The 15,436-nt window shown below is 38.3% G+C and overlaps 1 protein-coding gene across 1 annotated transcript; it reads left to right on the top strand.

Moving 5' to 3' along the window:
- The first annotated feature begins 3,063 nt into the window (after positions 1-3,063).
- Positions 3,064-3,888, top strand: LOC110944706. Its single transcript, XM_022186353.1, has one exon. It carries the CDS (start codon positions 3,064-3,066, stop codon positions 3,886-3,888), a length of 825 nt encoding a protein of 274 aa, XP_022042045.1.
- Positions 3,889-15,436: the final 11,548 nt, after the last annotated feature.

Here is a 15,436-nt window from a genome sequence, read left to right as displayed (position 1 = left end):
CTTTTTAACTTTAAATAAATACCCCTCACCTCATCCATGTTTATATCAAATTCTCCATACTTCTCCTATTCTCATCCAATTTTATAAAAAACACTCCATCTTTTTTATACAATCATGAATCCATTCAACCCAAACAACCCCAACCCGAACCAACCTAACTTTTTTTCGACTCCCGCTTACACTCCGACTAGAGATTCTTCATGGGTGTCTCCGCAATTTACGTTTTCGGGTTTCCAACAATCACCCAATGCCTTCAAACAAATGTCCCAAATTCAACAAATGCAAGGAGGCCCATCCTCCATGGGATGGTGATGTGGCGCCTACGTGGCGGCCCATCCTCATGGGGATGGGGCTCTCCATACTCTTTAGTCTAATAGATCGAACAAGAACTAACTCAAGATTCATTGTTTGGGTCTTCTAGATGTGACAACCGGTAATTTACTGCTCTTAGTTTCGCGCAAAACAAACACCAGGACGATTATAAGTATAGTTTAAGACGCAAATTAACCTAAATAGGCCTTTGGAATGTCTAGGAACGACGAACCGGCTTTACAGTGCGCGAAAGGTGGTTTACGGAAAAACATCTGAATATTAAACGGTAATGAAACGAAACCGAACAAAATACTGACAACGCCGACAAATACGAATTTTATACAAATATTTTATACTTATAAATTTAGTTTGGCAAATTTATCGTGCTTCCGTACGTCACAAAGCGCAAACGTGAAAGAAAAACGCGATTGCAGGAACGCACCGACGACGAGACGGAAGCCTCAGAGACGCGTAATACCTTCAAAACTAAATTTTTACGATATATTTAGCTTCGTAATTAAGTTTTAATAACTGCAGTCGAAACCGAATAAAAAAACAGATTAAAAACGGCAAACAACGCAATTTACGCGATTTTAGCGCAACGGTGACGGACATACGGAATATCCATCAACAATTATTATAATTATAATTTATTTTTTTATCCGATATAACATACGTTTTTAATATTTTAACTCTTTTTACTGATTTAATTTTCTCCGATAACTTGCGTTCGTTGGCTTTAAAAAACTAAATACGTAGTTGTGTTTGATTTAATTTCTTGACGTTCTTATATAAATTTTATTGAAAACAAAGTTGTATTCGAAATATAGTATTTTTTTTTTGTAGTAGGCTAGATCAAGTGCCGACGTCATAGCGGTATCGTGACGACCAAAACGAATACCGAACATTTTCGGTATATACTTAAAGATTTATATATAATTTGATTTTCTTTCGATAACTCACGTTCATTACCTTTTTATATAAAGTTGAATACGCGACTTTATTAAACATTTTTTTCTCATCGTTTCTTTATTAACTTTGTTGAAAAAGATTTTTTTTTCTTATTAGTAGCGTGAGTTCGTGACAGGTCACCAGATACCAAAATCGGTACCGGTGTAGTTATTATTGGAATTTTTTTTACTCATCATCCCTTTATTAACTTTGTTGAAAAATATTTTTTTTCTTATTTTTAATTAAACACATTCTTTTGGATATATCATGATTTTAAATTAAGTGTTGTCGGATTCAGCGAAGAGTTCGTGAACCGTTCGGTGAAAAGTTCGTTTATGTTCGTTCGTTTAGTAAATGAACGAACACGAAAAAGAAATTTCGTTCCTTAAGTTAAACGAACGTACATGAACAGAGGTTGTGTTCGTCCGTTTATGTTTGTGAACGTTCGGTAATGTGTTCGTTTATGTTCGTGAGTGTTCGGTAATGAATTTATTTATTTTCGCTCGTTGATGTTTAGTTGTGTTCTTTCGTTTAAAGTTTTTTATATGTTGTATTTTGTTTTACTGTTTGTAGTTTTTAAAATTTTGAAACCCTAGTTATCTTATATGCCTTTCACAATATCCCTCATTTCACTATTTCAATTTTAGTTTGTATTATAGCTTGATAGCTCTTAATTTTGTGTAAATCATGTTTCTGATAATCATGTCAATTGTGTTCGGATAATTATGTTAAGTTTTATTTATTTTTTGTGGATTCTTCGTAATTTTTGTGATGAAAATGTGAATTGTGTTTGGATAATTTCTTACAGACCCGGCGGAAGGGAGGTCCACCCTATGCCCGGTTGACGTGCCAGTTTTTGGTTGGGAGGGTGGGAAACGCGGGCTACGGCAGGGTGATCCCATGTCCCCCTATTTATTCACGTTAATCATGGAGGTTCTGTCTCTTTTGCTTCAACAGGCTGCTTCTTCAAATTATAGATATCACGCGCATTGTGCCAAGCAAAAAATAATTAATGTCTCGTTTGCTGATGACTTATTTATTTTTGTTCATGGTGATGTTGTTTCGGTTAAGAAGGCCAAGGAGGCTCTTCAGACGTTTACTAACATTTCAGGTTTGGCTCCTAGCCCAGCGAAAAGTACAGTATTCTTCTGCAATGTTCCTCAATCGATTAGACAGGAAATTCTGGATATTATGCCGTTTCAAGAGGGTGTTTTTCCGGTTCGTTATCTGGGGGTCCCGCTCATATCCTCTAGGCTTCTTTTTAAAGATTGCAAGGTCCTTATTGATCGAATGGATAAGAAGATTGCTAATTGGATGACAAAGTCGTTATCATTTGCTGGTCGATTGCAGCTTATAAACTCGGTTCTCTCATCTATGCATATCTATTGGGCTTCTGTTTTCATTATTCTTACTCGGGTTATCAATGAGCTTGAGAAAAGAATCCGTAGATTCTTGTGGAATGCGGGATCGGAGGGTAGAATCCGTGCTAAAGTTGCTTGGAAAGATGTGTGTTTGCCTAAACAAGAAGGTGGCTTGGGTATTCGAAGTATATCTGATGTAAATAAGTCGCTTATGGCCACGCATGTATGGAGCATTTTATCTAAACGGGAGTCCATTTGGGTGAGATAGATTCACGAGTACAAGCTAAAAGGGAGAAATTTTTGGGACGTTCCTTGTCGAGGGAGCATGAGTTGGGGATGGCGGAAAATATTGTCTATTCGAAGTATTTTGCAGCCTCACATATGGTATCATCTCAAAAGTGGTGTGCACACAAATGTTTGGAGTAATAACTGGTGCCATATGAGTCCTCTTAGCTCCTTTATTACTCCTCGATCTATAGCTAATGCGGGTTTCAATCTAAAGTCGTCGGTTGCGGATGTTATCGACGAGAATGGGCACTGGAAATGGCCACAAGCTTGGCTTGATTTGTTTCCGGTCCTAATAAATATTCAAACGCCGCAGCTGAATGATAATGCATCTGATCGTCTAGTTTGGAAAGCTTTGGATGGGAACTTTGGAGATTTCGAATCTTCTCAAGTATGGGATATGATTCGGAATAGGGATAATCATGCGACTTGGGCTAATATGGTTTGGTTCTCTCAATGTGTTCCTCGACACTCTTTTCATTTGTGGTTGGTGTTTAGGAATAAATTGAAGACGCAGGATAGGTTGGCGGTTTGGGAAGCAGGAAGTGCAACAAATCTTAATCTTATGTGTTGTCCGTTGTGCCAATATGATCGAGACAGCCGAGACCACTTGTTTTTTCAATGTGTGTTTGCGGATCAGGTATGGAGAAAGGTGAAGAGCATGGTTAACTTGGAAAGCGTTGATAATACATGGCAGTCCTTAATGGTTTGGGTTGATCAGCACTCTAATTCTAAGAAAGTTGATGACATTGTGTGCAAATTGGTGGTAGCTGCGACTTCTTATTATATTTGGCAAGAGCGGAACAGTCGGCTTTTCAGCTCTAATCAATTAACCGTGGTACAAGTTGCGGAGAAGATCAAGAGTTCAGTTCGGCTAAGACTTATGGGTTTCAAGTTTCGATTGGATTCTGCTAGGAGGAGGATTTTCAAAACCTGGAAGATCAATGATAGCAACGATGATGAAGCTGATCCGGGCTAGAAGTCTTTTTGTTTTTGGTTAGGGTTCGGCCTTGTTTGTTTGGTTTTTTGGTCGTGGTTGTTTAGTTTCGTTGTTTAACGCTTGTCTGGGTTGTTTTGTTTGTTGGCTTGGTGTCCTAGGCTTGTTTCGCCAAGTCTAGTTGATGTGTCGTTTTGACACATCCTTGTTCTTATTTGGTTCATTTATAATATTCATCGGGGTAACCCTTTACCCAAAAAAAACATGCTTGTGTCGATCTCACAGGTGTATCGTTCCTAGCCTGGTTTCGGGAAATGGGTTTGTGGCAGGGCAAGTGGTACTGAAAGCAGAGTCAAAGAAGGTGGAAAAGCACGCGGAAGCTTGTGAGGATAATCAGCATGCCTTTGTCCCCCTGGCGTTTGACACGTTCGGCTTCTTGGCACCGGAGGCGGTTTGGTTCTTGGATAGAGTTCAGCGTGTGGTCCACAACAACTTTTCGACCCCTCAGGGTGAAGCTTTTTTTTTTTTTTTTAAGTAGATTGGAATGAAAATCCTAATTAAAATTAAAAAAAAAAACGTCCGGATAATTATGTTAAGTTTTATTTATCTTTCGTGGATTCGTCGTAATTTTTGTGATGAAAATGCAGATGTATTCTAAAATGAATATTGTATTCATTTATGTCCATAAACATATTTTGTGTATTTTTCGTGTTCGTTCGATTCGTTTACACCCCTAAGTGCCAGTACCAACCGAATTCCTTTGCATAACAAACTGAACCGATACCGACCGAGTTCCCACCGTATCACGCGAGCAAATCCACCTAGTTTTATATCAACTATAAATTATATAAATGGCGAGGTAAGAAGATCCTCATGTTTCCAACGCGTTCACATTTGCCTGCACATCATTGTATAGACTAATTAACTAAAAAAATCATGAATCGTGTTTAATCTAATTTATAGCTACCAACCCTTTCAAAATGATGATTAACGAATACATATATTTTGCATCTCATGCATTTTTAGTGTTTAATTAATATTAATCGGGGTTTAGAAACAAACTATAAAAACACCGATATGACACAATATGACAATAACAATAATTTTTGTCTGTGAAAAAATAAGTATTTTTTTTTCCTAATGTAAAGCAAGAAAATTTATCAAACCAAAAAAAAAAAAAAAAAAAAAAAAAGAAAAAAAAAGCTGAACAAAATTTTGGCCATTCAGTTTTTTTTTTTCTTTTCAAATTCCGTTTTGGTGGAACTGAATACGTAATCAGCTTGATCTAAGTATTATTATTCCTTTAAAAAAATAAAAAATCACTAATTATACCAGATTGCTGATCACCAAAAGAAATAAAACAATACATCTTAAAAAGTCAAGATATTTATAATAATGCTCACCAGGTACAAACAAAGGCAGTGCATGACTAAAATGAAAGTGATATGGTTGAGTTCAGTTGAGTGTTCTCTTATAATTCGCATATTTTTCTGTTCACACTCAGATTCTAAAAGGATAACAACATGGCGGTTTAATGCACATCTTGTGGTTCACAACAGTCCATCACAAAATTTAGCAATTTGGTCTTCATTAGATAAGGAAATCCAAAAGTATAACGCAAGTTGTAAGAAAAGGCTATATTTTTCTTTCTTTTTCTCCCATACATTACATGATAGGTGTATAAATTCCCTCCCGATATATGGACGCAAAATAGGACCTTTTAAGTTAAATGTGCATCTTTATGTTTCTAACGATTTTGGGAGATAGACATGCTTATCTTATACTGTTTATGAATTTGTTAGCCTCTTTGATTATAGCAAAAATAGTAATGTCACACCCCCAAAATCCACCATGCGGAGTATCACCGCTTGGAGGCGTGACATGACCAGGATCGAGCCACCAATCATATTGAACGACATAATTAAGTAAATAAAAACCAACCACAATACAATTGGTGACCAAAGAGAGTAACCAACTTTAAATTAACCAAATTCAGATTAAACAGCGGAAGCATAATACGTGAAACCAAAACATAAGTTTAATAAGTTTAAAGTCCAAAACGTAGGTTTAATAAGTTCATAAGGATTAAATGTTTAGCACGGACATAAAAATCCATATTCCACAACAACCTCCTCCTCGTGCAAGCTCCATAAGCATCTAGCGACCTGTAAGGCATGCAACAACGAGTCAACAACAAAGTTGAGTGAGTTCATGGTTGGTTTTTTAGTTTTAAGTTGTTTCCGAAAACCTGGTTTGTCTTTCGTTGGCTTATTTTCCGTGGGGGTTACCCCATAGTTGAAAGTATGATTAACCAGTTCCTTCTTTATTACCCAAACCATATCCATAATCAGTGGGGGCTTCCCCATGTGAACCACTAGACCGTACCATATCGACTACTAACGAAAATAAGTTGTGCCCTACATCAGTGTCTATCATCACTGACAGTTTGCCATAGTCCATTAGTACACGCCCGTTCGACTGGCACGGTGTGAGGTTTGTTAAACCTACTAGCGCTATTAACTAATGACCCGCTCGCCATTGGCCTCGGCGATTAAGTCGATATAAAATGAGGGACTTCATGATAGAGTTTTGTCTAGTAAGTTTTAAGGTTGTTGTCCTACCCAAGGAGGACAAACGTACGTATTCTACCCAAGGAGAATACGCAGGATTAATATTGGCATCCTACCTATGGAGGATGGCGGTACATATCCTATCCAAATAGGATATGTAGGTTCCGTTTTAGATCTTTAACCCATTCCCAAACCACCGGGAATCCCATGCCTTAGAAAATGTGTGAACTCACCTTGGTTTGCTCGGTTAGACTCTCAAAAATAGCTAACAGTCAAGTTCGGTCAATCACGCCCTAATATGATTACCATTTAGTTTGTTAATAGTTTTTAAATAAATCACAAGGTTCCTACACGCATCTATCACATAGCACGCACTCACGTTAACATTTCACGCCCATATAAACATTCCATCTATGACTATTCAAAAGCAAACATACGATATTGCACATAACACTTTCATTGATATATAACATGTTAGATCATCCTCAGATAACATACTCGACATTTAGACACGCAAATTACTACTTATGTCATTTCAGCTTTAATATCCAAAACTGGGCTGTTTTCGGGCATTTTAATAAAATAGTTAACTTATTCCAAAAATTCCCAACTTTTACAGAAGGTGCTAAACGATCCAAATATTATTGTGTAAAAATCTCGGGATCCAATTCATTACCAATATTTTATAAAAAATCATTTACCGGACTGCAATCAGATTCATCACTTTCTGACAGCAGTCCACGGAATAATTTATTAAAAGTGCATCGTAAGTCCGATTGATGAAATTCTAGTGGGAGAATTACGACATAAGTGTCCATCTACAGTACAAATTTCATGACCTAATTCTACACAGATTTCAAGTTATGACGAAGAACATAACACATATTTTCTGCAGTAAAAACGCAACTTGAGCTGCTGTCCAAAAACAGACCTTTAAAAATAGTAAACGAAGTCCAAAAATTATGATTCCAGTGCCACTAGAACCGTATTTTGAAATAGCACGTTGTAGACTCAAGAAAATCAGTTTCTCGTTATATATTGACCTGTTTACACCCAACTAAAGTTGGCTGTAAATGTTCGGACAGAAGCTGTTTTCAGCTTATAGTGTTCTTACGCAAGTTCTATTTGTTCCGTTAACATGTTTAGTGATCAACAATGACATTTAGCATCAATATTAACAAGCAAATCATCAGGTAATCAACAAAATCAAAAAAACTTTATACTAACATCACTTCATCACATTTCAACAATATTTCATTATTAAGTTAGCTCTATGTTCAAGACTCTTGCACATGATCTTTTAGTGTTCTTGAGATATCATCTTAATATAACTATTGACCATCATAAATATGAAGCAAATGAAGATCAAAGGAGCTTACCACTAGCTTTTAAGCTAGGGAAGAAACACTAGAGAAAACAGGTGGATAAAAGAAATCTAGAGAGGTCCTTGACAATCCGTGAGCTCCACACTTCGTGATTCACCTTGATACACCTTTGTATATGAATGGAATGGATGAAGCAAGATTGGATGAAGGTGATGATGGTGATGGTGGGTTCGACCGATCAAGAGGGAGGAGAGGAGAGATGGGTGATGTTGAGTATTGAAGTGAATGAATGGATGGAAAGTCTTGTGGTTTTATAGAGAATCCTTCCAACACCCTTTTAACCTCTAGGTCTTATGCCCCCTAAAGTACTTACAAATCACTTAAACAATTAAAGAAAATTGATGCGTGTCAGTGTATATATATTTTAGGTGTATATTTTAAGCCATTTTTACACTTTTTAGCCAAGTTTTAAATTTATAAAACACGATATTCACTAACACTAAACACACATATGGGTAAGTGCACCCATCGTGGACGTAGTATAGTGTTGGTAAGATACCGAGGTCGTCCAAGGACACAAGAGCTTTTAGTACCGGTTTATCCTCAACGTCTAATCAAATCAAAATGTTAGAAAAAGGTTTTTTAAACTAGAAAAATAAAACTAACTAAAATGCTGAAAATAAAATAAAAATAAAAACAGATAGACAAGATGAATCACTTGGATCCGACTCGTGTGTAGTGTAACCTTTGATTATTTTCGCACTTTTGCACTTGTTTAAGAGATTATCTTAGTTATTGTAGTAGGCCCCTCTTTTGAAGGTGACGTTACCCTCAACCCAGTAGTTTGAGTCAGCAAGGATACAATCCTAAAGGGTCGGATTATTGAAAGATAATTAATTAAGTTATTAATGCATAATGTGGTAGACCCCTCTTTTGAAGGCGACGTTACCCTCGGCTAAGTAGTATGAGTCAGCAGGGATACAGTCCTAAGTAGCCAGGTTAAAGTTTTAATAGTAGTTTAACTTATGAGGGGATCAAAGAATTTGGACCCCCGCCATCCAATACCGGTGGGTATTGAAGGAGGTCCTACTAAATTTGACCCAGATCCTTTGCAGGATCTATACACTGAACAATGGCAAGACTCTTACCAAACCATTCCCATAACCCCGACCAGGTAGCCAACATACCTCCATATAGACCGTGGAGATATGAATGGTGAAAATCTTTTATTTTATATAGACAGTACAAGACACCACGGACAAACGATAAGGAAGAATCACCTTCAACATGAGAAACTAGTAATTAAAGTCATTAATACAAAACCAATTAAAAAGTGCAAAAGATTAAAAATAAAAAGTATTACACTAAACACTTGTCTTCACCAAGTGATGTAAGAGACTTAGGGAAACATGGCTTTTGATTGTCAAGAACTCTTACGATCAATCTTGGATCCCGAGACGACTCACACACTCTATGATGGACAATGGATGATGGTGGTGGATGATGGTGTGGTGATGGTGGTGGGTGGTGGGTGAAGTGTGAGAGAGGTGGTGTGCCAAGGGATGAGTTGCAAGAGCTCCAAGCACTCCAATTTATAGGCTGAACAGAAGCTCGGGCACGACCCCGTGTCCATCTCCTCCCTTTCTTCATTAAATGCAGTTTGTCTGCATTAGTTGACCACGCCCCCGTGTCCGCTGAGCATGACCCCGTGTGCAGAAGCATATCTGGACTATCAAGATTTGTCAGGATTCTACGAATCTTATAGTTGACCACGGCCTGTGTCCGCTGAGCACGGCCCCGTGGTGGGCGATGGAAGCTTCTACAACTTTGTCTTTTCTGCTGACACTTGGGCACGCCCCGGTGCTCACTGAGCACGGGGCGTGTTCAGCCTTCTGTCTTCTTGTTTTGCTTGGGAAGATGCTGTCGGGAGGCCGGGCATGCCACTTTTGTTCCTTTTCTTGTATTTGTGTTAGATTTAGCTTCCTTTTTGCTTCTTTTGTTAATTTGAGCTCATTTAATCTTGAAAATACAAAAGGAAGACAAAAGCACACTTTTCCAACATTAGTACTAAAAAAGGGTTAGTTTTATGCCACAATTGATGTAATTTATATGTTGCATTTTGTGCACATCAAAAATCATGGGGGTGGGGGACACCTCATAACCGGTTGGGGGGGGGGGTTGGTCTAGTTGGGTTTCAACTAATTTAGTTGGTTTATGGTTGGAATGTAAGTGAACTAGTTAAGTGTTAAAGTGTCATGTAATAATATAGTGTGTTATGATGTTCGGGGACCATAACTAGCTCAGTAAAAGTGAAACAATGTGTTTAACAATATTTTTGTGTTTCGGGTAATGTCTGGGTGTTCGGTTAGATACCGTTTCGTTAAGGTGTCAAGTTATTCCGTTTAGTGTCCTATATATATCCTTTTGTAACATTTTTAATTCCCAACACTTGGGAAAAGCATACGGGATTATTTAGTCAATTTTCTGCACTAGACTAGTATGTTAAAAAGCACATGTAAGTATGACACGGTAATCAGAAAGCAGTTAAGTAATTCAGCACAGACATCAAGCACTTTAATTAACATTAATGAATCGTACGGAGTACATGTAATTTTGAGAGGTGTCACATTCTCCCCTTGTTAAGAAAATTTCGTCCCGAAATTTAGCACGTGTCTACTGAGGAAGCTAGTTGAGTTGCGTGGTTTCCTGGTTTTCCTGGGGTGTCACATCATCCCCCCGTTGGTTTGGAATTTCGTCCCGAAATTCTGCAGTAGCTTTAGCCTCAGTAGTGGTTGCACTTTTCTTAAACAGCTGGGGGTACTTGAGTTTCATTTGGTCTTCTCGTTCCCAGGTATACTCCGGGCCACGACGGGAATTCCAACGAATTTGGACAAGAGGTATTCTGGTACGCTTGAGAATCTTAACATCTCGATCAGTAATCTCTACTGGTTCCTCGACGAATCGCAGCTGGTCGTCGATAGTGAGCTCCTTTAAGGGAACTATGAGGGTCTCATCTGACAGACACTTTTTCAGATTCGACACGTGGAATACGTTGTGAACTCCGCTGAGTTCTTCAGGTAGTTTCAATTTGTAAGCGACCTTGCCAATTTTCTCAATGATTTCGAAGGGTCCAACATATCGTGGGTTGAGTTTGCCTCGTTTGCCAAAACGAACTACACCTTTCCAAGGTGAGACTTTGAGTAGCACTCGATCCCCAACCTAGAACTCGAGTGGTTTCCTTCGCTTATCAGCATAGCTTTTCTGACAGTCACAAGCTGCCGCCATTCGTTGTCGTATCTGAGCAATCCTCTCGGTAGTGTCTACTACAAGTTCTGGGCCAGTGATTTGACTGTCGCCAACTTCTACCCAACAAAGAGGTGATCGGCACTTTCTTCCGTACAATGCCTTGAACGGAGCGGCCTGGATGCTGGTGTGGTAACTGTTGTTATACGAAAACTCCACTAAAGGGAGGTGTTTTTCCCAGCCATTGCCAAAGTCGATTACACATGCCCGAAGCATGTCTTCGAGGGTTTGGATGGTACGTTCAGATTGCCCATCCGTCTGTGGATGATAAGCGGTGCTCATATCTAAACGTGAGCCAAAAGACTTGTGCATAGCTTGCCACAGTTCAGAAGTAAAACGTGAGTCACGATCAGAAATGATGGAGGTTGGCACTCCGTGCCTTGATACTACTTCCTTTAGGTAAACGTCTGCTAGGGTAGAAAACTTATCCGTTTCCTTGATAGCCAGAAAATGTGCAGACTTGGTCAGTCGATCCACGATCACCCAAATGGTATCGTTTCCGCGCTGAGATCTAGGCAGGCCGGTAACGAAATCCATGGAAATTTGCTCCCATTTCCATTTCGGGATCTCTGGTTGTTGTAGTAGGCCTGATGGTTTCTGATATTCAGTCTTGACTCTCGCACAAGTCAAACATTTGCTAACATAGGTTGCTATGTGGGCTTTCATGCTAGGCCACCAGTATGTAGTCTTGAGATCGTGGTACATCTTATCCGAACCAGGATGTACTGAGTAACGAGACTTGTGCGCTTCATCCATCACAAGCTCACGTAAGTTTCCGTAAAGTGGAACCCAGATGCGCCCTGTTACACAGTAGGCACCATCTTCCTTTTGTTCTAGCCGCTGTCTCGATCCTCGCAGGGACTCGGCCCTGATGTTTTCTGCTTTCAATGCTTCAACCTGAGCATCACGAATCTGAGCGGGAAGGTTAGAGTGAATGGTAAGCTATAACGCACGTACACGCTTAGGTATAGTATCCTTTCGACTGAGGGTGTCGGCCACAACATTGGCTTTGCCTGGATGATACTTGATCGCACATTCGTAATCATTCAAGAGTCCGACCCATTAGCGTTGTCGCATGTTTAATTCCTTTTGCTTGAAGATATGCTCGAGACTCCTGTGATCGGTGTAAATGGTGCACTTGGTACCATACAGGTAATGTCTCCATATCTTAAGTGCGAAAACAACTGCTCCCAATTCCAAGTCGTGCGTAGTGTAGTTCCTTTCGTGGAACTTAAGTTGGCGCGATGCGTAGGCAATGACCTTGTCACGTTGCATCAACACGCAACCAAGTCCTTGGATGGAAGCGTCGCAATAAACCACAAAATCATCTGTGCCTTCAGGCAATGGGAGAATAGGTGCGCTACAAAGCCTATCTTTCAAGTGCTGAAATGCGGATTCCTATGCATCACCCCAACGATAGGTGACACCCTTCTGAGTCAGTGAAATGAGAGGTTGCGCAATCTTTGAGAAATCCTTGATAAACCTTCTGTAATATCCTGCCAAACCCAAGAATTGGCGGATTTCTGTTGGTGTGCGGGGTGCAGGCCAGTTTTTGATCGAGTCAACCTTGGATGGATCAACATGAATTCCATCCTTGTTTACCACGTGGCCTAGAAAATGGACTTCACGAAGCCAGAAGTCACATTTCGAAAATTTGGCATACAACTGGTCTGTTCGAAGAAGTTCCAGAATAAGCCTCAGGTGTTGCTCGTGTTCCTCCTGACTCTTAGAATAGATCAGGATGTCGTCGATGAATACAGTGACAAACTTATCGAGGTAAGGCTTGCACACTCTGTTCATGTCACACCCCTATTTTCCACGTGTCACCGGTGGGCCCGGTGGGGGTATCCTGACGTAGTTGATATCGTCATAGTCAAACAACACAATATATAAATGCACAGCGGAAGCAAAAGATAGATTTATTTCAACCAAATAAAATTGTAATATCAAGTATCACAATAGTTAAAACAGATCCACAGGCGGATCAAACTAAAAAGGAAACTTGTTCAACAGATTTATTTGCATCCAAGCTTGCGAGACTCTAAATGATGCTAAGGAGAGGCCGGCCTATTACGCGTAGTACCTGCACTTAACCTTTTTGGGAAAATACATCAGTTTACACTGGTAAATACAATTTAACTGACTCATTTTAAAAAGGTTTAAAATTGATTTAAATGCACAAGGCACAAAAGATTTTTATAACTTGAGATAATTATTTGAATATAATCTTGTAAAAGATTTACATGTTTCTTATGCGTCCAGTAGCCCGGGTTGACACCGGGTTAAAGATCAATAGACACACCACATGGTATAGTCCCACAGCGGCTAAACCTAAAACCGGCGGTTATACCTTAATATTTATTTATGCACTAATGGGTGTACGCCTACACCTGTATGCTTAGGTCGTGGCCATTTCGTAAAATGATGCCAAGGATATCCGAGACATGGTCATTAACCCCCCAAAGGCTTTAAGCAAACAAAACAATTTTAACGGGTCATTTCAATGATTTAACCTTCATTTGATTAAAGATTCAATGCCCGACCAAGTGGTATTTTATATACCGTACCCCAAGCCCGTATAGGGAAAATAAGTTAAAAGTATTTACCTGAGCAAGTATAGTCACAATAAGCAAGTGCAAATATCTTTTACTGGATCTCCTATTCTGGAACGAAGGTTTATAATAACCTAGTAGAATCCTGACGGGTCTTTAATTTAGCCTAAGCTTAGACTGGTTAGTTTTAAAGAAAGAATACGGTTCGATCGCATGGAAGGCGAAGACCGGTATAGAATGTGGTTTTGACCCGACAAGCTTGCATGCTTGTCTAATATGGGTAATTTAAACACATTCTGGATTTTGAGACAAATGATATGGTTTGACCAGTTTCGGCTAAAATGTGCAAACTAGTTACATAAGCCGATCCGAACGCGAATAATGCGTAACGGGTACCCATATGAATTATATACAAGTTTCCTAAGTTAATATGCCTTAAATACGTTGTGACATCAGTAGGATATCTTCTATTATGCCCAAAATGATTTTAATTGCAAACTATGCCTCATATGGGCATTTTGGTCATTTTACAAGGTATAAAAGAGTTTAATTGTAATCTGAGTTACAGGTCTGATTAAATCAGTGAATATACTCATTTAATGGGTTATAACAGTAGGGTATCATATATATGTGAAATTTATTAATTATAACCATATTATGCACTGTAGGGACATTTTGGTAATTTCACATAAGCCTAAAATGTCAAAACTGGAAATCTGAGTTTAAAACCTTTGTTCACTGTTATAATGTAAAATCTTACTGAATACATCAGTAGGTATCAACCTCATATGTTTAAAAAAAAGTTTTATTACATACTATGTGTTAAAAACGCTTAAAAAGGAGATTTGGAGCCATTTCCGGGTTATGTATACAAAGCTGATATTTTTAATATTCCAGAAAGCTCAAAATAATTTATTTAATATATCAAATCAGTAGAAAAAGGTTTGAGGTCAAAAGGATTCACAAAACTCATTTTATAGCCCAAAAGGGCAAAACCGGCAATAACCGAAATAAGCTTAGGACTCTAAGTTATGCTCATCCTAAAAATAAATAAAAATCTCCAAAAATCCCAAAATATTATTTTATATCAGTAGGTAAAAAGTTTGATATTAAAAATTTTGGTTTAGATAGGCTATATGCTAATTACGCCAATTAATTACTAAGAATGCTTCTAATTACGCTAATGAGCATAACTCTAAATCTAGACCTCAAACTGATGCGAAATTTTAGGTACAAGTTTATAAATCAGTAACTAAGGTGTCTACTCTTTTATATTTTTAATAATCATAATTTAAAGTGGAAAGGGAATAATAGTCAACATTTAGACAATTAACGGAAACTTGCATAATTATTAGACAACTATTGAACCGAGTCGTATAATCACAGAGGGTTATACTAACATGCAACTAGGTCCAAAAGGAGCTCTAAGGCAATCCTAAACTTGGCTTAAATGGGTCAGAACTGAAAGTCAAAGCATAAGTCAAACTATGCGACTTTCGGTTCCAAACCGGGCCTAAACTGAAAATTGTCGAGTTGAACATGTCTAGACATGTTCTTATATTAATTACCAAGTTATATTAATGATAAAACAGGTTGCATGAATCCTACATTGCTAATCATGCATTAATTTGAAAATAATCATTCTGTTGACTTTTTAAAGTAAGCTTTGACCCGACAATTGACATAGTTAGAGTGGGAATCTGAGAATACCCTTTTATGGGTTTATTACCCTCATAATTACCTACTTATAGGTATTTTTAATTCGAGATTTGTCTGGATAATTATTGCTTAATCTCGAAGTCAAACATTAATTACGACGGTTTGACTTTTAGCTAATTAA

The sequence above is a fragment of the Helianthus annuus genome, chromosome 3 (assembly GCF_002127325.2).
Source record: "Helianthus annuus cultivar XRQ/B chromosome 3, HanXRQr2.0-SUNRISE, whole genome shotgun sequence".
NCBI classification, from domain to species: Eukaryota; Viridiplantae; Streptophyta; class Magnoliopsida; order Asterales; family Asteraceae; genus Helianthus; species Helianthus annuus.
The sequence above is the reverse complement of the archived record's forward strand: the minus strand, read 5'-3'. Positions and strand labels throughout refer to the sequence as shown.

What these genes read in the sequence shown, in the direction of transcription:
- LOC110944706 (XM_022186353.1), top strand. Translation starts at nt 3,064, where the DNA reads ATGAGTCCTCTTAGCTCCTTTATTACTCCTCGATCTATAGCTAATGCG.